Consider the following 25724-nt stretch of genomic DNA (forward strand, 5'->3'; position numbering starts at 1 on the left):
ATCAAAAGGATAAATGCAAGCCATTTGCAGCAACATGGATGGCGCTTGGGGGATGATGCTAAATGAAAAAATCCAGCAGAGAAAGAGAAAGACCGACGGGGTCACTTATATGTGGAACACAGAGACACCAAGCACAGGGTCAGTCGAAGACAGACTTTAAATCAACCCTTGAAAGCTGAGCAAAGCTCTGAGGCTCCCGAGGGGGAGGAGCGAGCGCAGGGTGGGAGAGGGCACCGGCGACTGAGGTGGAGACTGTGGGTGCCCTAAGGTGTCTACACGTGCGGGAAGAAAGCCTGCACTTGCGAATGCCAACAGGATGTGAACCAAGGGTATTTCCATAAAAAGCAAATTCCTGGGAACCCGGAACAAAACTCTGTCATCAAAGACGAGGGAAGCAAGTGCAGTCTGGGACGCCAGCCCCCGGCGTCTCGGGCGTGCTCGGGAAGAGCAGATCAAACCACACGGCCACGTCGATGCCAAGTCATTCACAAAATAGATTGTTGTAGCCACGCATAATTAAACCAACTCCTAGATATTTAAGAAAACTCCAAGTTAATTAAACAAAATTAATTTGCCTGGAGATCAGGAGAATGTGCCAGCAGCACCAAGGCAGGAAAGCATGGCCGCTGATTCAGAACTAATCTGAGCCTTCTTCCCTGCAGGGAGCTTTCAACGCCAGTCAGCACCAAACAGCCAAGGCCTTGTCGCAGCCGACCTCTGGGGGAGTCCTTTAATAAGCCAGGGGGATGCATGCCGTGGCTGCTGGCTCAGCGAGAGCGTCCTTCTGGGGGGCTTTCCAGAGAGGCTGTGCCAGGGGCTGGACCCCAGCAAGACGGTGGTGCTGCCAGGCCCCGGGGTCCACATCCCCCACTGCACTCCCCCCACCCCAGTGCCTTACCTCTGGCTTCTTCGTGACCCAGCATGGCCGACTCCCTCAGCCTCCACCGGAGTGTGCCTCCTGCCCCCGTGACCCTCGTCCCAGCCTGTTCTCCCGCAAGCTGGGAGCTCTGGGGCCCAGGGCTGCCCCCACGAGGTAGCCTGTGATTCCAGATTGTGCCACAAATAACCCTCCTCACAGAAAACGAATCCAAGTGTCCACTGTGCCAGTGGACCAGAGGCTGCGCATCATGTAACTTGTCAGGTGTCTCCTGTGAACCATGGACGTGACCGCCCATCCTGGATCTGGGTCCTCCATCGTGCCTCAGCTCCCTGCGTTTCCAGCTCCCAGACTCTCTCCTGTCGGGGTCCGCAGCCACGGGGGTCAGCAGGCAGCGACGGCCCAGCGAGGGTTTAGGGGACAGCCGGGGAGTGCTCACCACTCAGGCGTCTGGTGCCAGAGATGCAGGAAACAAGGCCTTGTGGTGGAGTTTACCCTGAGATGCTGAACCGGGGCACCCCTGCCACGTGTGCAGGGCAGACTGGCGAGTTGCACACTCACACACTCAGCATACAGCCGACGCACACAAACACCCTCGCGTGTGCACACACACAGGCCTGAGCAGGGTCCCTCTGGAACAGCAGTGGAGGCCTCGAGGGAACCCCAGAGGTGTGCTTGGCCTGTCCCCAGGGCATCTTTGTCCACGAAGCCACGGGCAGTGAGGCCACGCCCTCTGTCCTGCCAGGGCAGCCTCTCCAGAAACTCTTCCCTGAGGCGCGCACTGCGCAGTAATGTTTGTTTACGAGGGAGGGAGCACTTCAAAGGGACAGAAGTGCAGAGACGGAGAAGGGGGTGTTAGGAACGGGCAGGCTCCCCCCACCAGACACTGCTGGGGGCGGCTGCCTGTGGTCCTGGGGAGGTGGAGCCTCCACCTGGGGGGGCGGGGGAACAACCATCCCCATCGCTCAGGCCCCAGGAGCGTGTGCCCAAGCCATGCTCCTTAGCCTGAACTTTAGGGGCAAATATGTGCTACTCAGGACGCAGTGGCTGTCGGGAGCTAGGGCCACTTCTCAGGAGGAGGCGGGGCAGTGTCCCCTGAGCGGACGTTAGCTCCGGGAAAGCCGGAGGGTGATTCTCAGTTAGTGAGATGCGATGGGAACACTCCTAGCAATCCAGGTGTGGGTTTTGCTTTAAACAAGCTCAGGAGTGTCTGTCTTGTCACCAACACACCAGTCATAAATAAATGGCTGGCTTTCTGGACGGGTGGGCCGGGGGTTACAAGGAGCCACTTGAGGCTCCACACAGGATGCCTGGAATTCCTCCGGCTCACTCGTCAGCGTGCTGGAATGTGGGGTGACCCCAGCTTGCTGTCGGGCGTGAGTGTTGGCCTCTCCGGAGGCGCTCTGTCCCCGTAACTGAACAGTGAACAGGCGGGCTGACCACCCCTGTCCAGAGAGGTCCCTCCTCTCAGCAAGGATGGAGTTTTCACCTGAATGACACCGACTCTGCTCCTGAAGGCTGAGGCTGGAGAGAGAAGCTCAGAGGACGCGGGGACGGCCCTTCCACCAGGCCCTGCAGCCCAGCCAGCGCTGCTGCCGGCCTCTCCACGGAAACTTTATTTGACATGACAGAAAAGCATAATTATTAAAGATTTCTGAGCCAGGAGTTTTCATAGAGAAACCAGACTCTATTCAGTGTTAATCTGCTTGAGTGTAAAGGCTGGGGCTGAAGAGGCCTTCTGGTCAGAAGCCACGCAGAGAGGCTGGGGACAGCATGGCCGCTGGACAGGCAGAGTGACATCAATAAGGTCAGCGCTGGGCACTGCATTTAAAGAGCAAAGATGGGAGGGCGTTTGGGGACCACAGCGTCTGTGTGCCGAGTGATGGGGAAAACAGACACCGTCAGACCTGAGCTTCAGGGACTGCAAATAAAACTCAGGCAAGACTGTAACAGTCGAGTGTGCCGGGAAACTTGTATTTTCCTAAAGTCATGACGGTGCTGGCAGTGGCTTTATAGTTCTACATCCAAGAAGAACGTGTGTTTCTCAAGCCCAAGGCTGGCCATCGCCCCTCCCCGAGTGGATGAGCAGCCTTCACCTCTGGCAGGTAAACACCGGGTCCTGGAGGCAGGCACCAGGTTGGAGATCAGCGTGACTCCATTTTCTTCCTGCATGGCCGTGGACAAGTTACTTATCCTCAGGGCTCAGCGTCCCCATCCATCAGCCAGGAATGGCATTTGTATCCGCCTCGGAGGGTAATTAAAAGAATCAAATGAGATAATGCAGGTAATGACTAACTGGCACTCACTGACAGTCAGAGGAACATTTACTGCAGCCTTAAAAGGTCATTTCTTATTGATTTTTGGTGCATGTGGATAAGCGAGTGCATGCTTATTTACGTGTAGGAATCTTTCCCTCAAAATTGCAAAGATAATAATATTATTAAAAATACGGTGAAAACTTAAGTGGATTTTAGCAAATTATTTTCTTCCTGTGACAGAAGCAGTAAGAAGTAATTGTGATACGATTCATTTCCTACTTGGAACACTCTCCAAACTTCTCATGAAAGGTTGAGGACAAACAACCTGGAAGACAAACGTCCCCTGCACTCCACGCGGGGTAGTTAACCAAGTCACGAGAGTTCTCAGTTACCTCACCTGCAGCATGGGGAGATGAGCCGCCTTTCCATGATCATCATGGGCAGACAGAGAAAAATCTACAGACAGTGCTTACAGGCAGGGGGATGAGAGCAAACACAAAACTGACAAACACAAAAGCAATAAATCTCACCCTATAATACATTTGAGCCGCTTAGAGGTGAGGTGCTGAGATATTCTCGAAATAATAGCTGCTCAATAGTATTTTGGATGGGGTGGAGCATAAGGTTGTTATCATTTCTAACCCCCCAACATTGGGGGAAACATATATAGAAGAGAAATTCATGGAAATATATCACAATCTTCCTTTGCAAATCCCATGAGCTCACGGGCCTGCGGCTGGGCGGACCCTGACCAGCTCACCGGAGAGACCAGGGGGCGAGCAGGCCCACAGTCAGGGGGAGCAGCAGGATGGGATCCAACGGCCTTCCCCCCACGTCCTGGGGCAGGACCAGAAGCCCCCATCCATCAGGACGAAGGGGGCCTGGGGGGACTTCTTTGGACTTCAGAACCCAGCTGCGAATGTCGTCTAAAGGAGGCTGAAGGTCAGCAGCCGACGACTATTGCGAGCTTTTATTAAATCTCAAATCCCAGGGACATAAACTACATTTATCCCCAGAAGTCATGTTAGCATTACATGCAAAAAAAAATTTAAATAGAACTTAAAAAACAAACAGCCAGGAAAACAAGTCAACCCCAGGAAGAGCCCTAACTAGGGAGGCCTATTCAGCGGGGCCAGCCTTGGCCCTCGCGCCTGTTGGCTGGGGAGGGGCGCCACCTGCAGGCCGTCCCCCGTGACTGCGGCCTTAAGGCCCGGGCTCGCACCGCCAGGATCCAGAGTTTGTGTTTCTTCAGCTGTTGCTCTGGCAATCTGCACAGGGACGTGGTGATGCAAAGTCTTGCAGATATTTTTTCATGCAGTTCAGCTATAGAAGCCGATGTCTGCATCTGCGCCATTTATACTCTGTAGTTACACAGCGCTGCGAGCTGCTTGTCCTACATAATATTTCCACCTTACAAACAGGAGCTATTTTCAGGTGCATTTAACACCGAAAGAAAGCGTCATCCATTTTCATGTGAGATTTTGAAAACGTTTAGTTCTAAAAGTTTTGGCATCCAAGTTTATAACGCACTTTTGTAGCTTTTCTACGGAGGCACTGGCCACAGCGCTGCTTCTCCCCTTTGAAGGTCTAAGGCCTGGAGGACAGGTGAGCCCCAGCGGGTGCCCAGCGCCCACAGTGCCGCCGCGTCTGCTCACGGAAGTCATGAGCTGCTCTGAACAAAGGAGGGATGCCCGTGGGTGGGCAGGCGCGAGGTGTCGTCAGTGTTTGTCTTAAGGCCCGACATGCTCCTGCCACACTTCAGATAAGCTGCAGGTGCAGTGAGGGGGGTTGAGCCCAGGAGTGGCAGGTGGCGGCGGAGGGCTGCTGCCACTTCACAGACACGGCAGCCCCTTTGACAGGGAACCAGGTGAGTGGAGGTGGGGAGAGCAGCACTCCTGATAATATAGTATGTTCACATGTGTGTCTGTGTGTTCATGCATGGTTCTGTGTGTGTCACATAGCATGTGTCCGCACACACCATATGTTAGTAGCTATCTGCTTTACTTATGAGTGCTGATTTCAAGGAGGAAACTCAGAAAGACCATCAGTTCGTGAAAGGCAGAAAGCTACCATGTTCAGGGGCCTCCCTGGTGGCCCAGGGGTTGAGTCTCAGAGCTATCACTGCTGAGGCCTGAGTTCGATCCCCGACCAGGGAGCTGACCCACCAGGCCGCAGCAGACCTCTCCTGTCTCCATGCTGCTCCCCTCAGCAGTGGATTTCAGTGGCTCCACCTGTTCTGCTCCCCACTCTGTCTCTGGAGGGTCCTCTCACCCCCTGCACCACTGGCCTGTGCCCCAGTTCTTCCATGCAAAAATAAATAAGATTTTTTTTTTTTAAAGAAAGCTAACATGTTCAGGATTTATTTCATTGATCATAAACAAGCTGAACTATCTCCAGAGTGGTGCTGCTTAACCATTCTCAAACAACACTACTAAGGCATTCAAATAGCACATCAGCATGAACCTTACAAGCATCATCAAACTAAAATTCACCAGTGTGTAACTGAGAGGCGACCCCCTGACACAAATCACAAAAAGATTGTGTTGCACAACATTGTAGCTTGCAAAATAGTCTGTTTTGTTACTGAGGAATATTTTGCCTGTGGAATTCTTGTAGAAATGTTCAAGCGACATTTTTATGGACCAGGAGGGGTATATTTTGGGGGAGCTGTTGTTTTGCACCCATCAGACATTTGTGATACATTTAATAAAATGACTTCTTTGTTCAAGGGACTTGAATTATTCATTTTGCTGAGTTCTTTCCTGTTGGAGCTTCTCACAAAGCAACTCTGGCTGTTTGACTTTCTAAACAGTCTAAGTGATTCCAAACTCTTTTAAAAAGAGAAATGAACAGCAGAACCGCAGCTCAATAAAGAAAGGCCTGTTTCTCCCCCACACCCACACTCCCTGCCAAGGGCCAGCCCAGGAGGAGCAGAGGTGAGCTGTTCATGTGACTGTCACACCGGACTGTGGCATCCAACTCCATGTGTGCCAGGCCAACCTCACGTGTGTGTGCACAGGTAGATGCACACCACAGGTGCACACCACAGATGCACACTCGTAGATGCACACTCAGAAGCACACACAGATGCATACTCAGAAGCATAGATAGATGCACACACTCAGAAGCATACACAGATGCACACACTCATATGCACACACACGATGCACACTCAGAAGCATGTATAGATGCACACACTCAGATGCACACCCAGAAGCACAGATACAATGCACACTCAGGAACATACACAGATGCACACTCAGATACACACACATATGCACACACACACCCTCTAAATAAAACGCCGACTACCAACTCGGAGTTCCTCCTGAAAGATTAGGAACACAGAAACGCTTTTCTCTCTCACAGCTTGCCGGGAACACTCAGCCGTGGCTTCCAATCTGACACTTTTCCTCCAAGAGAAATCATGCCCCGTGAGTGGTGCTGAATCAAGGGGAATGAAACGCTGAGGAGACGCCGGGTTTGCAGCACCGCGGGGGCTGGGAGAGCCCCTCCGGCGCGAGCCTCCCGATGTTCTGGCTTTGAAGTTTTCCTCTACAAAATGAGGGGATTTGATAAAAACGCTTCTAACGCCCTGGAAGCTATGATTTATGTTTCTGTTTAAGTCACTGTTGCCTGGGCCTCCAACCTGCGTCTCAGTGTTCTATTTCCCTGCTGAATTGATGTTGTTTGGGAAGGTAGTAAACCCCCAAATAGCTCCTGACTTTAAATAAAAACCAATTTTCATGAGGGCTCATAACACTTGACCACCTTGTTGTTTTCTCCTGTTCAACAGGACAAACTCTGTCCTCCTAGTGCAACCTTTGCAAGGAAATTGAAAGCGGCTCATTACAAGATAGAAAATGATCCAACGCTAACACCTGGCCTTCTCCGCCTCTGCCACAGCGCACCTGACAACAGATGTGGCCCCGAGGTCATCCCGTCACAGTCAGAGGTTGTCCCGTCACATCTCCAACTACTTCCGGGACGTCAGTTCCATTCAGACCTCCCCCCACGCCCCCAGGAAAACCCTGCGTCTCCAGCGTCTCGGGGTAGGGTAAATGAACTAACCAGGCTTTTCACGCCACTAGCCTCGGTGGCTGCGACCTGCGCCCTTGCCCGTGGTGAGCGCTCTTGTGAGAGGAGCTGAAGGATGCTTGGGCAGAGGGTGGGTCTGAGGAGGAGGTGACGCGGATTGGGAGTGTGGGTGTGGGTCATGCGTGCCTGTTTGTGAACACCTGGAGCACGGGTGTGAGCATGCGTAAGTGTGCACACCTGGGCTGGTGGGGGTGGGGCTAGAAGCAGTGGCAGCAGCCAGGAGGATGAGCGGCATGATTACAGGAGAGGAGAGACCACGAGGCCACAAGAGAGAGAGGGAAAGAGAGAGAGAGGGGGAGAGAGAAAGAGAGAGAACGCCAGACAGTCCAGAGAAACAGCGTAAAGATCTGCCGGGGCTGGGAGGGCCTGGACACCCGCCTGGCCCGGGCCTGCCTCCTTGCCTGCCGGGGGCGCCTGGGCACCGAGGCCAGAGTAGACCGCCCTGTGCCTGCTGGCACTATCACTGGAGTCTCCACATCGTGGCCTGACTAGCTCTCCACCTTCACCTCCTCCTCAGACCCACCCACTGCCCAAGCATCCTTCAACTTCTCTCCCAAGAGCGCTCAGCAAATTGTGAAAATGCACACTCCTCTTGACTCCAGTGCCAGTGCCCTGGAGACCAGGTGTGGACGGTACCAGACGTGAATCCGCATCTCTCCTGGAGGTGACTTGCCTCCTGGCCCCCACCTCCTTGCCAGAGAGGGCAGGACCAGGGTTCCTCACTCCCTGCCCCCAGCCCCCCGCCTTCTCCCCTGAATGGAGGCCACTTCTCATCTCACCCTAGTCTAAGTGGGACCTGACCGAGTGTGCAGACGCACGGCACCAGCAGCGGGTGAAATGCACAGATGGGAGTAATTCCCAGACCCCCCAACAACATCATCCTCACCTCCTTCCCTCCTGGGACTGTCGCTCATTGAGCAAACACTGTCTGTGTCCAGCACAGAGACCAGTCTACGTTCTGCGTCTATGTCCCTCGTCACCTACCACGGAACCTCCCGTTACGAAAAAGAATTGCCCAGATTACATTTCCCATCATTCCAAAGATGACCAGAGCTTCAAAATGCCTAACATTCTCTCCAAAGTGCCCAGAAGGAAAAGTGTGTCTGATTTTCTTGTTCTCATCTGCAGACCACGCCACGGAAACAGAAGTTGATGCGCACACAAGCCTCACAACCTTCTCTCACCCAGCTGGACAACTGGTTCTGACCCAACAGGAGCCAATTACTCTCTTTAGTTACAATTTCTTCTCTGAAAGCAAACAGGGGCCAGTGGAGACTCTCAAATGCGATCTCGACCTGGGAGAGCGGGCACCGGGGAAGCGGGGCTCGTGCCTGAGCTTACCTGTGAGCACGGAGGTGGCCCAGGTGAAGCCCGTCTTTGTCTTCAGCAGAGAGCCCGTCCAGCAACAGGTAGAAAATGAGAAAATTGCTCTGGCCAGGAGACTGTGCAACCAGTCTGGATTTCTCTAGCATGTATGTATAAATTCTGGCTGGGGAAGAAAAGGAAATGGATTCTCTTAAATGGCATTCTTAGAGTTTCATTTCCAGAAATTTACACATGTCCATTATACATCTTTTCAAACACAGATATGCTTTTAACAAAATTACTGGGCCTTATTTTTTAAAGCATTTTTTTTAGGTCCAGAGAACATGAAGCAGAAAGTATGGAGAGTCCCAATATACCCTCTCTGTCTCCTCCCCAAACCTGATTTTCCCTATTAACATCTCGGTTATTAAAAAGGAGGAACCAACATGGATATGTTGATATTAGCGAAAGTCTATAACTTACACCTGTGTTTGAAATTCTATTGGTTTTGGGAAATTCGTAACTTCACATGTCTGCCCTTGTAGCATCACACACAACAGTTTCACTGCCCTAAATCCCCGGCACGCCATCTAGTTACCACCCCCCACCCCAGCCCCTGGCCACCACGGATCTGGTCACTGTCTCTGTAGATCTGTCTTTTCCAGAATGTCGCAGAGTTGGAGTTATATAAACTTTATACTATATAGCCTTTCCGAGTTGGTGTCTTTCACTTAAAAACATGTGTTTTTTGCTTTTTCATGACTTGATAGCTCATTTTTTATCAGTGAGTGATATCCCATTGCATGAATTATGACAGCTTGTCTATCCACTCACCTCCTAAAGGATATCTTGGTTGCTTCAAGTTCTGCAATTATGAATAAAGCTGCCACAGGCATTCGTGTCAACATTATGTAGATGTACATTTCCAACTCAGTTGGGTAAATACCAAGGAGCAAGATTCCTGGGACATATGGTGAGTCTATGATTAGCTTTGCCAGAAACTCCCCAACTGTCTTCGAAAATGGCTGCCTCATTTCGGATTCCTTTCAGCGACAACCAGAGCGCCTGCTACCTTGCGTCTTCACTACACCTTGGTGCTGTCCTTGTTCTGGATTTGCTCGACTCTAATACCTGTGTACCAATTTCCTAATGACACATGATATTGAACATCTTCTGGTGTGGCATTTCCGATCTGTACACTGCTTTTTGGTGAAGCTTCTGTTCTGATATATTGTTCATTCTTAAAATTGGGATGTTTGATTTTGATTATTGAGTTTAAAGAGTTCTTTGTATATTTTGGATAGCAGTGCTGTATCAGATTTGTCTTTATTAGATATCCTAGCCTGTAGCTTATTATTTCATTCTCTTAAAAATGTCTTTCACACAATAGATTTTTTTTAACATACAATAGATTTTTTAATGAAGTCCAGCTCATCAGTTATTTCTTTCATGGGTTGTACTTTTGGTTTTGTGTCTAAAAAGTCATTGCCAGACCCAAGGTCACTTAATTTGAAATGTTTTATAGTTTTGCTTTCACATTTAGATTTATGTTCCATTTTGTTACTTTTTGAATGTCCATGTATATATTCACTTTGTTTTTGCATTTCAATGTCCTGTTGTTCTAATGTGATCTTTTAAAAACCTATCCCGTCTTCATTGAATTGTTTTTGCTACTCTGTCAAAGATCACTGACTCTATTTAAGTTCATCTAGTCTGGGCTCTCTGTTTGTTCCATTTGACTATCTGTCCATTCTTTCTCTAGCGGAAAGCTTTATAATAGGTCTTGAAATTGGGTAGCACCGGTTTTCCAATTTTGTTCTTCTTTCTCACTGTTGTGTGAGCTATTCTGAATCTTTTGTCTCTCCATATACAATTTAGAATGAGTTGGATACTATCCACAAAGGAATTTGTTGGAATTTTTATTGAGATTATGTTGAGTCTATAGATCAAGTTGGAAGAAATACATTTTAACAATATTGAGTCTTCCCATCCATGAACATGGGATATCACTCAATTTATTTAGCTCCTCTTGATGTCTTTCGTCAGAGTTTGTAGTTTTCCTTATAAATATCTTGTACACATTTTGTACTTATACCTAGTATTTCTTTTTTTGGTGCTAAACAGTCTTGTTTTCAATTTCAAACTCCAATTGTTAAAGTTTGTTATAGAAGGAAGCAACTGACTTTTTTTATACTAAATGTGTATCCTGCTACCTTCCTATAATCATGTAATTTTGTCAAATTTCATACAGAGAAAATCATGTCATCTGTAAACAATCACAGTTTGGTTTCTTCCTTCCTAATCTGTATTTCTTTCTTTTTTTTTTAAAGATTTATTTTTATTTATTTATACAAGCACTGGGTACAGTCAGAAGCGTGGGAGGGTGAGAGAATTCACCAGAGCCAGAGCAGGGAGCAGAGCAGGCAGAAGGACCAAAGCACACTGCTGAGGGGAGCAGCGGGCGGCAGGAGAGGTCTGCACGCCATGTGGGACCCTCCCCCAGTGGCCGGGGAGCAGCCGGGGATCAAACCGGTGCTGCGGAGGCTTCGGGCAGCTTCGCAACCCAGCGCTCCACTGCTGCACCACCGGGGAGGCCCCTAATCTGTATTTCTTTTTCTTGTCTTATTGCACTATCTAGGAAAGGAGTTGCACTAATGTTGGAATGGAGTGAGAAGAGACATTCTTACTTTTTCCTCATCTAGCACAAAACTTTCGTGCACAAATATAATCTAAAACAAGATATGCCTTTAGCTATAACAAAGGTACCAAAGGAAGTTTCAGGATTTTCTTGTTTAATGTTTTACAGGTTGAAAGTACCAGTCATACTGCTATGGCATAGATAAGTACTATTGATTATAATGTGCTCTGGGGCAAAGTTAGTATCAGCCAGGTCAGGAGAGTATACACTACATTTTTAAGGGACAAAGTCACAGACTACAGCCTCTGTCATTGCTGAAACACTGGAAGAAACTCACTGTAGCAACGGCAAATATGACTTGAATTTTTGCAGATTCAACTTAATATATAAATTGTATGTTATAAATGCTTCAAGACCTACACTGAAATTATAAAGAGGAGGTAAATCAGGGTTTATGGCACAGTTATAGGTACTAGAACAGATAATTCCATAATAAAGTTTGCATCCCAGGTAGGGGATGGGATAGGTAATTTACCTATAAAGCAACACCCACCCCTTGTAAATTGTGTCCAGTCAAATTCCTGGTTTATTGTGATCCATGTCGCAGCATTAGGACTAACAACTAATATTTATTATTTTGATGTTCTGCCTTCAAAACATGACAAACACAAACAAAAATAGCCAAAATCATAAATACAAGTTGAAATTCATTTCATAGTAGCTGAGCCATGGCAAAAAAATGAAACATGGGAATCGCAATCCTGATTTTGCTTACAGACAAGAAATTGTCTTACAGACTGGAAATTTAGAAGTTGATGTTCATCAAACTTTATGGCTCTCTGTCCTGTCTGCTGAAAAGCCTATTGTTTCTGGAACAGTCTTTTTAATGTAAATTTAGGTTTATTCTTATCATCATGCATGATCAGTAAAAAATAAACATTTGAATTTCAAATGCAAGGTTAGATTAATGCAGATTTCCATTTTGAAGTAAGAATCCATGATCAGCAAAGTTTTTGGCTCAGAATGTATCAATACTTAGGAAGGCACATGGATTCAAATATTCCCTATATTTGAACCATAAACATTGTCATTTCATGTACTAAGTCTAACTAATAAGTGCGCTAGACTCCAGCCTCAGCAAATATGGGAGGTTTCCCAGTCTGGGCTTTGTCCAGCAACTGGAACCACTAATAATGATTACTTTTGCCTCCTATAAATTTCCTAAGTGGTCAATTTAGCCTGTCAGAATGATCATCAGTGCTAAAGGAAAACTTCACTCAAAATTAATACCTCTTATTAGGAAAAGTTGTCTTCTTTGACAAGTCTCAGAAAAAGCTTCTGTTAAATGCATTAAGAGCAACTCTTTCAAAGTATCCTTTTAATTAATGACATTTAAACCACAAGTGATGCTAAAATTGTGTGTGTGGGGGTTACAGGTTCTTTCCTGTTGCCCATGAATGTTTAATCAGGTGGCAATTTTAAGTTGAGGTCTAATTATTAAATTTTCTTTTGTCCTTTTTTCTTCTTAAACAAATTATTTGCTGAAAACATTTTGCATTTAATGTTAATAATATTAAACTCGAAATCGCTTAGCCTCCTAAAAGAGTATCTTTATAAAGCTACATACATGGGAACTGAACTACCATAGTTGCTGTTCTCTGTGATTTTCTGGTCAACAACAAAGAAACACCAGGTAGACTGGAGAGTGGGTGGCGCTCCGACCCCCAGGCTTCTACCTTCACAGGAGGCTGACCTTCCGCCCACTCGCCTCGGTCCAGGTACAAGCTCCACAGCATTCAAACCAAATCAAACCCCACACCACAGAGGGACCTGAATACCATTCATCGAAATTCAGGAACTGTGGTATTAGCAATTATCCTAGTTAGCGCAGCTCCAGCAGTGAACAAAATTGATGTGGATTAGCGAGTCTGATCAGTAGGATTTTAAAAAATATATTTCTTGGAGAAGCATTTAGATGGAGGGGAACACAAAATAGTGAAAACTTCATTTCCCTGAGACTGATGTTCTTGCAAATGGAGAAAATCCATGCCTTTTTGTTAAAAGTATAATAATGGAAGGAAAACGCTAGATCCAGGTTTCTGACTCATCCGCGTGAGCGTTCCTCCACAGCAACGACTTCCTGCTAAGCCATTTCTCGCTAACCCAAGTCTCAGGACTTGTATGTTTGAAAAGATCTTTTATATCAGAAATATTCTTAACTAGAAATACAGTCATGATGCTCTACCCTTCCAAATAACTACATATAAACACACGTTTCTCAAACAGTTTGGGTTCTGTAAAAACATACAAGTTTGAACATTACCTGTGGCATCAGATGCCATAATGGACGCTTAGATCTGCGCCAAGTTTGGTTGAGTGTAAGTGAAGTGGAGAAGATAAGACAATCTCTCCTTTAAGAAACATGAATGTTTGGTTGCACTGCCCTTCCATTGACTTCCAGAAACTTCTAGCGCCCCGCCCATCTGTCCCCCGTCCATCTGTCCAGTTATAAACACACGTCCAGTTAGAATCTCCTCCCCAACAGCCAGCTCATGCTCCCCACTGATACAGCCAAGCATCCCCTCTCGCCTACGCGCCTCTGTGGGCTCCGTGATTCCTAAGTGAGGGTGCTGGGCTGACTTCAATGAATGGGCCTCAACAAGGAGTCCGAGTCCTGGGTCTGCACCGCCGCTGTCCACCCAGCCACGACATCACCTTCTCCATCAAAAATGAGGATCCAGAGACAAAGGCCTCAGGCTCACCATGGGCCCCAAGGCAAAGGAGTGGCCACTTAAAGCCCCCCGCTGAGAGCAGCCCCAGAGAAATGCTTTCCAGGCGTCACCTTGTCCATGTGCTGACGCGCCCGCCCGTCCACCCAGCAGGTGAGCCCCGCAGCCCAGACCCTGCACCCAGAGGAGACAGGATGAAGGAAGCTCTTGCAAGGACCCCCCGGAGAGTGTCTGTGCTAAGGGTGCCTGATGCCAAGGAGGACGAGACTGTGTCCTCACCCGCTTATTTGAAAGACAAGATTTGAAAAACAAGGCAAAAACCCCAATATATTTTCCATCTCATTTGTTTTGGCCCCAAGATTTACTTTTCCCACAAGACATCGTAGCTCTGCATGTGTCTGGGGCATTTCTGACTGACAGTCAATTTCAACTTCCAGGCTGGGCCAGAGAGAACCTTTTGCTCAATCTCCTGGGGGCCCCGCCCCTGGCCCGGCCCGGCCCGGCCTGGCCTGGCCCGTCCCCCACAGCGGAGTGAGTGCCGGAGCCGAACGTAGTCCTATTCTTAGTGCACAAATTGTATTTATGGAGAGAAATGGGCTCTACATTGAAAGAAGGATCCGGCCTGCCTGCTGCCAGCCGCTCCCTTCTGGTCCGCACTCCGCGTGCGTACCGCCCCAGCACCCAGGAGCTCGCGGCGCTGGCAGCTTCCCGCTGGCCTGAGCAATGTCCGTGCTCCCAAGGCCAGGCCCTGGCTCATCTGCCCAGAAAGCTGGCAGCGTGTGCCTGGGATGGGAGAGACCAGGCTGCTGCCCTCAGCCGATGTCAGGCTGGGTGGACACGCAGAGCACAAGGAGCTGGACAGACAGAAGGACACTGTAGTCTCCGCCCGGGCTGCAGTTTAGAATCAGAGAGCTGGGTGGGGGCCTTGGAAAGGGGCTTGGAGAAGGAAGAGGGTTCTCTGAGGAGATCTGAAGGGCTGAGCTCCCGGAGAGGGGCTGGGACACCAGAAGGGGCAGGAGCACGCAGGAGAGCCCAGGGCCTGGTGGTGTGACGGGCCGCCCACCCCCAGGCTGTCCACTGGCTGGGGAACGTGGCCTGGGAATGGGGCAGGGGCGGTCATGGGGAGTGGGCCTCTGGGCCTGGGAGGCGTGGTCAGTGCCACGGGCTCCGGAAGGTGGGGGAACAGCCCTGGGAGGCGAGGGCAGCCCCGCGAGCAGGCTGGCCCGAGAGGCCCCGGCTAGCTGGCGAGGTCGTGCGGCGGAGACAGCTCGCAGCCCAGACCCTGCGCACGGGGCGGGTCCTCCCAGAAACGCCCCATCCAAGGTCATCCCAGCGCTGTGCAGACCACCTGTCAGGAAGCAGCACCTCCTCCTCGGGTGCTGGAGGGTGGAGACACGCCATTCGCTGAACCCCGAAGACAGGCCTGGGGAGGCTCCCTGCCTGCAGCAACACAGGCCTTGCCCCTCTGGGGCCACGGAGAGGGGGTGGTCTCTGTATCTGTTTCCTTCCTTTGCTCTTCCCTACAGATAAACATCCTCAGGACCCCAGAATGTCTCCAGGTGCTCACAGAAGGCACCTCGTGAGTGACAGGGAACCCCGTGGCAAAGCCCCCCTATTTATAAGGTAGCCTCCTGTAAAGCTGCCTGTGGGTGGGAGAGGTGTCCTGGTACGTCCCCTGAGGCTGCTGTGCACACACGATGCCTGTGTCTGTGAAACTGCTGCTCACACGGGAAACACTGGGCTGGAGGCCAAGCCACAAAGCTATGGATCACGTTTTCTTCAAAATTAGAAACAGCCCTTACTTTTTCTTTTCTTTTCTTTTTTTTTTTTTAAAGATGCATTTATGCATACAAGAGCTGGGGTGCAGGCCAGAGGTGTGGGGTGGGGGTGAGAGCAGTCACCAGAGACAGAGTGGGGAGCAGAACAGGCAGATCCACTGAAATCCACTGCTGAGGGGAGCAGCGGGGAGACAGGAGGGGTCTGCTGTGCCCTGTGGGTCGCTCCCTGGCCGGGGATGGAACTCAGGCCGCAGTGGCTGCCTAGAAATGGACAGTGCTGAGACTTAACCCCTACGCCACCAGGGAGGCCCAGCCCTTACTTTTCTTTCAAGAGGACTTCCTAAGACCAGGACTCAGAGTTTCTGTGCTGTCACTGGGTTCCCCTGGTTAACGAGCTGCTATCAGATTACAGGCGCACAGCGAGGGTCTCAATGACGGACACTCAGCCCCTGTCACCTGGGAACGGTCCGACGGCGCCCCTGTCCAGCGCGGGGCCCATGATTGCTGCGCATGTCCCATGAGCAGGGCCTGGTCCACCTCAGCACACCGCCGGGCTGGGGCCGACGCTGGCACCCCTGCGGCCTGGCTGGAGGGACTCCAGAGGAGCTGATCTCAGTCTGACTATTTTAGTGAACGCCAAGTCAAGGGAGCTGATTTCAGCGACTCAGCCCTTACAAAAAATGGTGTGAAGTAGTTTCAATTAATGCCTCATTTATTTTTCTTTCAGAAAAAAGAGTCTTGGCAATGGATGAAACTATTAAAAGCATCGCGTTGACTTACAGCTTCTTAAAGTGCTAATGCTTATTTTGGGGGTGAGGATGACTCTTGTTCTTGAACTGAAAATTATTTTGAAAGTAAAGTCGGAGATGGAAGAGGCGAGGAGCCTCTCCCTCGGGGAGTAAGCAGAGACGTCCCTTCTCTGGACACGGCTGTTCTTTCCTGCGCCGTGAGGACTCTGCCCCCAAGAGCCTTTCCACGTGGTCTGGGATACTCCAAGACCCTGGTCGTGTGTCACCCGAGTGATCCCTTGCCCAATGTAGACATTTTTTTCTTCCACTCGCCCTTGGAAAGCAGGGACACGTTCCTGACAAGGTGGACATATTTTTTCTCTTTTTCAATTTTATATTTGTGGTAACACCGATTTACAACACTGGATGGGGTGCAGGTTCACACCCCCACAAATGCATCACAGCACCCCCGCCACGAAGCCACCAGTGACCCCCTGCCGCAGTCCAGGCTCTGCTCTCCCCTTTGCGCCGCCCTATTTTTCCTCTTCTTTTTTTTATAGAGGCATGTTATTTATTTATTTATTTATTTATTTATTTTGTTTGTTTGTTTGTTTTGTTTATACATGCACTGGGTACAGTCAGAAGCGCGGGAGGGTGAGAGAATTCACCAGAGCCAGAGCGGGGAGCAGAGCAGGCAGAAGGACCGAAGGACACTGCTTAGGGGAGCAGCGGGGGCAGGAGAGGTCTGCGCGCCATGAGGGACCCTCGCCTGGTGGCTGGGGATCGAACTGGTGCTACAGAGGCTGCGGGGCAGCTTCGCAACCCAGCGCTCAACCGTTGCGCCACCGGGGAGGCCCAGCAGCTGTTTCATTCTTAATTAAAAAAAAATAATAATAAAATAAAATAAAAACAAGCACCAAATCATTTTTAAAAGAACCCTTTGAAAAACCACCAAACAAACAAGACAGGAAGTGAATTTAGGGTGTTAATTAGGGGGACAGGTGTGTAGAAAAGCAGCAGAAGACAGGAGAGAGCAAGGGGGGGTGGGCTGAATCTGTGCTCACAGCTCCTTATGGATTCAGAGGGCATTTCACAAGGTGACCAGCCTCAGGTTCACCTCATGAATATTCACCACCAAGGGGTCCTGCTGCAGAGCCGGGAGGTGTCTGCGGGCTGGGCTGCGCTGAAGCATGTGGGGCCTCGTGCTCACAGAGGTGGCTGAGCAGCAGAAGGCCCATAAGCAAGTGCTTACGGCAGCCCTTGTAGTTCTTTTTAATAGATGCATGTGATTATTATGCACATTACCGCTCCGGAAGAAAAGGAGGTGTTCGAGTGCACCCAGAAAGAAAGGAAAGGAAACAAAATTCGTCACGGCGCGTGCCCCAGAAGACTCGCTGTGCCCATATGCCCAAACCTGCTTGGTCTCTGCTCGGGGCTGCGCTGGCGCAGCTTCTGTGCGGGCAAGGGTAGATGGTGAACTAGCTGCATCACCACAGAATGCAAGAGAAAGACAGACGTATGTGCCTTTCTCTAAGGCTTGTATTCACAGGCACAGCTTATCACCAGAGGGTCCAGCCTCAGCAAACAGATGCAACGACCTTGAGTGACTGACCTTGACTGACCTTGAGCTGAGTCTCAAGGCCAGCAGAAGCCAGGAGACACAAACGCACAGGAGGGAGTTATAGAAATGCAAAGCTCCACGGTGCCCCCGTGACTAGCCAATGAATTTTGCATGTCCACATTTCTTGGCCCTTAGTCTACTCCTTAGCCAGGGAAATTCAGCTTCCATGTTCTCAACCCAGGTTTTAACCTCACTCCTTTTCCCAACAGGGAGACAGATTTCAGTTGATCTCCTGCCACACCGCCAATCGATTTACAATAAAGCTGCTTTCTTTTCTCAGAACCTGGTGTCCAGGGATTGGCCGCTAAGCAGTGAGCCCACTGCTTGGTAACGAGCGTCCGCAGGAATCACCTGGGCGCCTGTGTCACAGTCTCACTCAGCAGGTCCAGTGGGCTCTGAGATGATGCATCTCTCACCAGCGCCAAAATTATGGGGATTGTACTGATCTTTGGGTCACACCTTGGAGAGGTAAAGGGCTTGGAGAGGCAGTTATTGAAACTTCCTCCCCTCCTGGCACCTCTGGCTCATCCTACTGACCCTGAAGCTCAGGGGAAATTGTCCTCATAACTGCAGAGGTCGGTGTGTGCCCTTCCCGTGAGGGACACTGTCCTGGAATAATGAAACCAGATGTGATGACCAGAGTCTGAGGCTCCAGACAATTCGGGGTCTTCACACGACAGGCAACCTTCAAGTAGACCTCTGAGCCATGGATTTTAACAAACAACTCTCTTACTGCAGATGAAAGCCTCTAACGTCAACATCCACAATGATCTTTTCTTATTCTTTTTATGCATATTTTTAATGAATTTCATTCCACAAAAATTGGATCTCGACACACACACACTGCAAAATACAACATTTAATGTTTCTAAGTTGTAGTCAACACTAACTTTTTTTTTCTTGAAGGGGTGACAGAGCAATTTGAAAACAACAAACAAAATGGATCTCCTGCAAAAATCATGAAAATGAGCAAATGTTTGTGTGCTGACAGCTGTTAAGAAAGTTTTAAGATGATTCCCCCAAGAGAATTTGGCTTCCACCTACAATTGTATTTACATTATCAACTGGCAAGGCGAACATGTTTTTCTTAGAAAGATGTAATCCTAGGTAAGTTCTAAACTGGTTGAATTTTAAATAAGGAGTTTTCATAAAGTCCACATTAAATATTTAAATCAAATAAGATACAATTCCCTTGGGTTCAGTTTGGTGATCACTGTGATGTTTTGGTTTGTTTCAATGCAATCATTATAAGTGTAGATTCACTTTTATTTAAAATAGATTTCATTGTGAACTGTATAAAGAAATTATACCCTCAAGTCATCTTTTATTCAAGTGTTTGAGCTTTTTTCCCCCTCGGTTCAGCAAGTATGATGACGCCAGCCATTTTTGGCTTGCTTCCATTTTACACAGTTCCTAGAGTAATCATCTTGAAAACACTCATCTTGCTTTTCATGTTTCAAGACACAATAATTTTAGAATGCCTAACCTGCCATCTCAGGGATGCACGTTCAAACATGTACATGCGCGTGCGCACCCACATCTGGATGGGTGCACACACGTGTCCACGCACTCACAACACTCGCCGCTTGAGCCATGCTGGGAGCCTCTCTGTCCCTCCCATGTTAACTTGACACTTACTTCCAGTCACGTGCTTCTGCCTCTCACAGAACTGCAGTTCAAAATACTTTATGAAGCAACTGGACGAGTCGTTAAGAGTTGTCTTGGCATTTCCGAAAGCTTCTAAGATGTGCGTGACCTGTAGCGAAGAGAAACATGTACTGAGCTGCTCGCTTTGAACAATGAATCAGGGATGAGCAAAGAAAGAGGGACTCTCCACTTTCTAAAGGGTCCTCTGTCATCCACACCGCGCCGTACAGGGCGTGCAAGTCACTCTTTCCTCAACTGCACACGCTGGCATCCTCTGTCTCCACGTGAGCAGGGTGACTAGGGGACCCTGCTCATTCCCTTCACCATTCTCTGCAGGTAAAAGGAGAAAGGCATCCTCTCCCCAAGCAAACTCCACACCTGTTATTTGACTTTTTAAGTGTGAACAGAACATTTTGTGATTTGGGGGAGGAGAAATTAGAATCAATATCAACACCGGTCAGGATTTCTTTTGAAAATAAGTTCTCTGGGCCTCCCTGGTGGCACAAGGGGTAAAGACGCAACCTATGAAGCTGTCCGCAGCCTCTGCAGCAGGAGTTCAATCCCCAGCCAGGGAGATACCCACAGGGCGCAGCAGACCTCTCCTGTCTCCCCGCTGCGCCCCCTCAGCAGTGGATTTCAGTGGATCTGCCTGTTCTGTTCCCCACTCTGTCTCTGGGGAATCCTCTTACCCCATGCACCTCTACCCTGCATCCCAGTTCTTGTATGCATAAATAAATAAATCTTAAAAAAAAAAGTTCAAAGCTTTCTTTCAAGACAAATGCAGTTCCTGCATCAGCCAGAAGAGGGAGCGTGACAATACCTTATTACTACCTTGGCTTGTTCATTATAATTTCTGTTGACAGCATTTTCTGAGAATTCCATTCTGAATTAAAAGAAAAAAAAACCTTTGCGACTAATTCTTTATTTCATGGAAACTGCCATAGTAAGGCACTCCAGTCTCCTGGAAGTAGTTTATGTTTTGAAAGATTACAAAACAACTTTGATGCTAATCACACATCAAAAATGCTCATAAAAGGAGTGAATATTAACAGTGAAACATCAATTTGCCTGCTTCTGAAGTTTGTAATATTGGAAAGAAACATATGTGTAGAGAGAAACTCTGTAACTTTGGACATTTTATATTAACTTAATTTCCAAGATCACAAAATAAATTGGTAGTAATGATGGAGTGGTTTCTGAAAAATAATTTGAAATAGTATTCATAAAGGTCTGACTATTTAATTCTTTTCCAATAATTTAATATTAAATGCATTGTAAAATAATAGTGTGATTATATCACATATATTACACAACATATCACATAATATTACCTTAAATAATTATTTTAAAATCCATATGATTAGAGTAAGTAAAAAAAACATTTTTGGCTTCTAATTATTTTGGTGCTGTATCTGATAATGAACTGACTTTTACTGTTATAGAAAAATGACTTAAAAATAAGTCAATGACATGTTCCCCAGTAAGTAGTACAAGGTAATGATTCAACTCATCAGCTTTGGAGGGAGAAGGCACTGCCCCACATTCCAGCTCAGCTTGTGACAAAGCCTATGAAATTGAGTCAGTTTCATAAATTCTCCAAATCTTGTTTTTCTTTATTCTAACACTAAAATATTATAAACAATAAATCAGTAAAGCGGCAGGCCGCAAAGTCAATATACAAGTTTGTTGCATTAGTATATGCAAATAATGAACTGAAAGAGAAAGAAAAGAATTCTAGCATCAAAAAGTATCACATAGCTAGGAATAAACCTAACAAAGGAGGCTAAAGATCAACTCAACAAATACTGGAAGGCACTGCTAAAAGTAATAGAAGAAAACACAAAGAAATGGAAAGATATTCCATGCTCATGAAATGCAAGAATTAACATTGTTAAAATGGCCATATTACCCAAGGAAATAAATAGATTCAACACAATCCCTATCAAAGGTTCAAAGGAATTCTGCAAAGAGATAGAGCAAACATTACTGAGGTTTTTATGAAACCACAAAAGATCCTGTATAACCAAAGCAATCTTGACAAAAAAGAAGAGGAATGGAGGCATCACAGTCCCAGAGTCCAAATTATCCCACAAAATATGGTAATCAAAACAGTGTGGTATTGGTATAACTAGACATACAAACCAGTGAAATGAGAGCCTAGAATAAACCCACATTCACATGGGGTGTCAATCTACAACAAAGAAAACAAGCACAAACAATGGAGAAAGGGAAGTTTCTTCCACAAATGGTCCAGGAAGACCGGACATCCACATGGAGAAAAACGAAAATAGGTCATTCTCGCATACCATACACACACACAAAATTAACTCAAAACAGATGAAAGATGTGGATGTAAGAGTGGAAACCATAAAATACATAGAAGAAAAGAGGCAAAACACTCCACAACATTGGCTCCAGTGATGTCTTTGGGAACTCGATGCCAACAGAAAGGAAAACAAAACAAAACAAAATGAACAAATGACATGACATCAAAGTAAAAGCTTCTGCACAGCAAAAGAAACTATCACAAAAATGAAAAGACACCCCACTGAGTGGGAGAAAATATGTGCTGGCAGGGGGCTGATGTCCTAGGGGCTGGCAAGGGGCTGATGTCCAAGATCTAGTGATACAAGGAACCCATACAACTCAACAAAAAGAAAATAACCCAATTAAAAACTGGGCAGAAGAGCTCAACAGACGTTTCTCCAAAGAAGACATACGGATGGCCCAGAGTCAGGGTCAAAAACATTAAACCTCACATCATCAGGGAAAAGGAAATCAAAGCCACAAAGAGGTAGATCCCATCTCACACCGGCGAGGACATGTGCACACGTATAAATTCCACCGGTAACGCATGCTGGTGAGGGCGTGGAGTGCAGGGAACCCCGATGGGAATGATGACTGGTCTGGCCCCTACGGGAAAAGGATGGAGGTTCTAAAATACAAGAACTACACAGACCATATCCAGCAATCTCACTTGGAGACGTCTCCATGAAGAATACAAACACGCTGATTTCCAAGGGACATGTGCACGCCTGTGTTCACTGCGGCACTACTGACGACAGGCAAGTTATGGAAGCAACTAAGTGCCCAACAAGAGACGAGTGGGTTCAGATGTGGTACAAACACACGTGGACTACTGCTCAGTCACAAAAAAGATAACTCGGATGACACGGGAGGAGGTGGCGCTCAGGGAAATGCGTCGGAAGGAGAAAGACAACTAAATAGTGGATGATTCAACTCCTATATTGGATACAAGAAACAAAGGAACAGACAAAAATAAACCAAAATGAAAATTAGAAATATGACCGAAGAATGGAGGCTACTGGGGGGGTGTGGTCTAGACAAAGGACCCTGGGGGCTTTAGTGGGGGCGCAGTGGGGTGACACACCTGAGAGGTGTGAACCTGTACCGCAAACCATACAGTGCTGTCAATCAACATTACTGCAATAAAAAGTAATTAAAAATAAAATACTTTCCTTGCACAGCTCAAAAAATAATAAAAACTAAGTTAAAAAACGGAATGGCAGGAGGGTTTTCGCGCTAACGTGACACGTGGCCCAGAGGTGGCGCCATGCAGATGTGTGCCCAGGGAAAGGCGCCCACGCAAGCCGTGCTTGTTCCCCGGCTCGCCTGGACTCTGAGCTGCAACAGTGAGCGCGCTGGGCGGCAGGCACTTTCGATACAACGTTCGGCAAAAAACACACCCAAACCTACAGGAGCTGGTTACAGATGCACAACTTCATCCATCCAGTTTATTTGAACCCCCCGAGGTGAGTTAATGTGGGTGACTGGGGACGATGAACCGTGTCCTGGGCGTGTGAACACGGAGTTCTCCTACGGTCACTCGTCACCACCTACAACTTGAGCCCCAGCCAGGGAGCACCAGGCCGGGCCCCAGAGGGGCAGGAGCGGGCAGGTGGCAGGAGAGACACTTGACGAGTCGTGGGCAAGCAGGTGAGAGAAACGTCAGCCCAGCACGGGGGCCCAGGACAGTCGCGCTCTGAGACGAGAGGCGGGAACGCAGCTGAGGAGGCTGGACCGCGCTGCCCTCCTGCCCTGGACCCGCAGGGACACAGCCCCTGGGCACAGGCAGCGAGGACCGGGCAGCCAGGGGTCCCCCAGAGCAACTCTTTCCTTCCCAGTGTCTGCTGAGCAGACCAGAGTGGACGGTGGGGAGCAACGGGGGGCGGCGGGGTGGGCAGTGGTGGAGGGCAACAGAGGCTTGGGTGGGGTGGCGGCGTGCGCCCGGACCCTAAATCATAGAGGGGGTGCGATCCATTACCTCAATTTAAAAACCACACCAAAAAAAACCTAAAAAAAAAAAAGTGGGGAAATATTCTGACTTAAAAAGACAAACAAAAACCCCCGAAATTTCCAACCCAAACAAGAAACTCACATGTTTCAACTTGGAGTCAAAGAGGCGCGGGGCGGGGCCCGAGCGGCAGGTGAGGTGTCTCAGGATCTGCTTGGCCGCCTCGGATTTCCCGGAACCTCGCTCTCCGCTGAAAGCAGACAGAGGACAATGAATGTTCACCTTTCTGGAGAGTAAAGGAAAAAAAATGAAAGCACCGGCGCGCGTCCTCGGGGGTGATGAACCCAGGCTCCGGGCTGGGCCCTTCGCGGGCCTGCGAGAACCTGGAGCCTGTCGGACAGCCTGGGCTGCGGGCCTGGGCGCGGGAGCACGGCGCCGCCTGGCCTGGCCGCTGACCCCCCACGCACACCGTCAGGATGGGGGAGATTTCCGCACGGGGCCCACAGCCTCGAGCCACCTGTCAGGGCCTCCGAGCTCCAAGGTGAGGCGGGTGGCGGGGCCCAGGCTCAGCACAGGGGGACACCCCAGAGTCAGGGACAGAAGTTCAAAGCAGAAATTAAATTTAAATCGTCGCGAGTTACAGGCCACCCAGACACCTGCTCTGGGAACATGGGAGTTGATCCCTGCAGAGTAAACACAGCAGCCGTGACGGGACACAGCAGCCACTCCGCGCGAGTGAGCTTTAAGCTACGTCTTTAGTTGAATTCTAAGTTCTGAGTTTAGAGCTGTCATGTGCTAGTAAAAGTGATAAGGTCTTTGCCTTGCGTCAACCAGGACGAGAGAAAAGCTGCATGAAACACAGTCTGGAAAGAACGAGATGAGGAAAATGGCAAGTCCTGTGAGTCTGGACAGCAGCGCTCCAGCCTTCCTTGAGTTCTTACCGCTGTAAAAGCTCATTCACCCCCTTCCTGCAGGGCGCCTCTTATTTGGATGTGAAGAAATTTTGCTCCAAAGTAAATCACCCTCTCACTAAGCCTCCTGCCATGACGAGCCACTACGGCCACTCCGTCTTAACGAGCAGTGACTCGTGTTCCTCGGGGTGAGAAGAGCAAAGGTAAATGCCGGAGGTGGGGGTGCTGCTTTCACGGGAGTGTGGGGCACCTCATTTGGAGAACAGCAGCCCCCCTGACACTGTGCCTCCTCGTGTTTTCTTAGACTCTAAAGCACAAACACCGGGATTCTGAGTTGTGAATCGTGCAGCTGCAGTGAGTTCCTGTACGTGGAGTTGATTCAGCCACACCTGGGGCTATTTCTAGTAATGACGTTGTTTGTCCACTGCAAGGACTCAAATACCCTCCTTGCAAAGACACAGGGGCTGCGGCCTGAGGCGGGAAATCAGCACAAGCACTAAATCCGGGCGACTGCAGGCCGAGGCCCCCCAGGCCCGGGCCGGGGTTCGGGGCTCACCTGAGGATGAAGCACTGGGGCCGCAGCTCCTGGAACAGCTGGTGGAAGGCCCTCTCGGCGCAGGAGAAGATGTGGGGCGGCAGGGAGGAGCAGGGCCTCCCCGAGGGGCTCAGGTAGAGCTGGGAGACCTGGAAGACAGGGCGGGAACCTTGACTCCGTGCAGCCGCGGAGAAGCCGAGGCCTCCAGCGTGCTCGTCCTCCGCGCCCGACTCAGCGCCTTCCCGAGGAGCCTGGACGGCGGCTGTTCTGACCCTTGACTGCCTGTTCGCAGGCGCTGAGTTCCAGGGTGGGTCAGCTCGGGAAGCCCGGTGCGACCCACAGGC

General features: G+C 49.0%; 1 protein-coding gene across 1 annotated transcript in view; it reads right to left on the minus strand.

Moving 5' to 3' along the window:
* MYO16 (myosin XVI) overlaps nucleotides 1-25724 on the minus strand; it is a 250269-nt gene that overhangs the window by 110656 nt on the left and 113889 nt on the right. Inside the window, 4 exon segments of the mRNA XM_037528697.2 lie at nucleotides 8575-8722; nucleotides 19671-19788; nucleotides 24079-24184; nucleotides 25402-25529. Coding sequence (XP_037384594.2) covers nucleotides 8575-8722; nucleotides 19671-19788; nucleotides 24079-24184; nucleotides 25402-25529 — 500 coding nt within the window.

The sequence above is a fragment of the Talpa occidentalis genome, unplaced genomic scaffold, assembly GCF_014898055.3.
Source record: "Talpa occidentalis isolate TD23 unplaced genomic scaffold, MPIMG_talOcc4v2.1 talOcc4.5, whole genome shotgun sequence".
Lineage (NCBI taxonomy): Eukaryota > Metazoa > Chordata > Mammalia > Eulipotyphla > Talpidae > Talpa > Talpa occidentalis.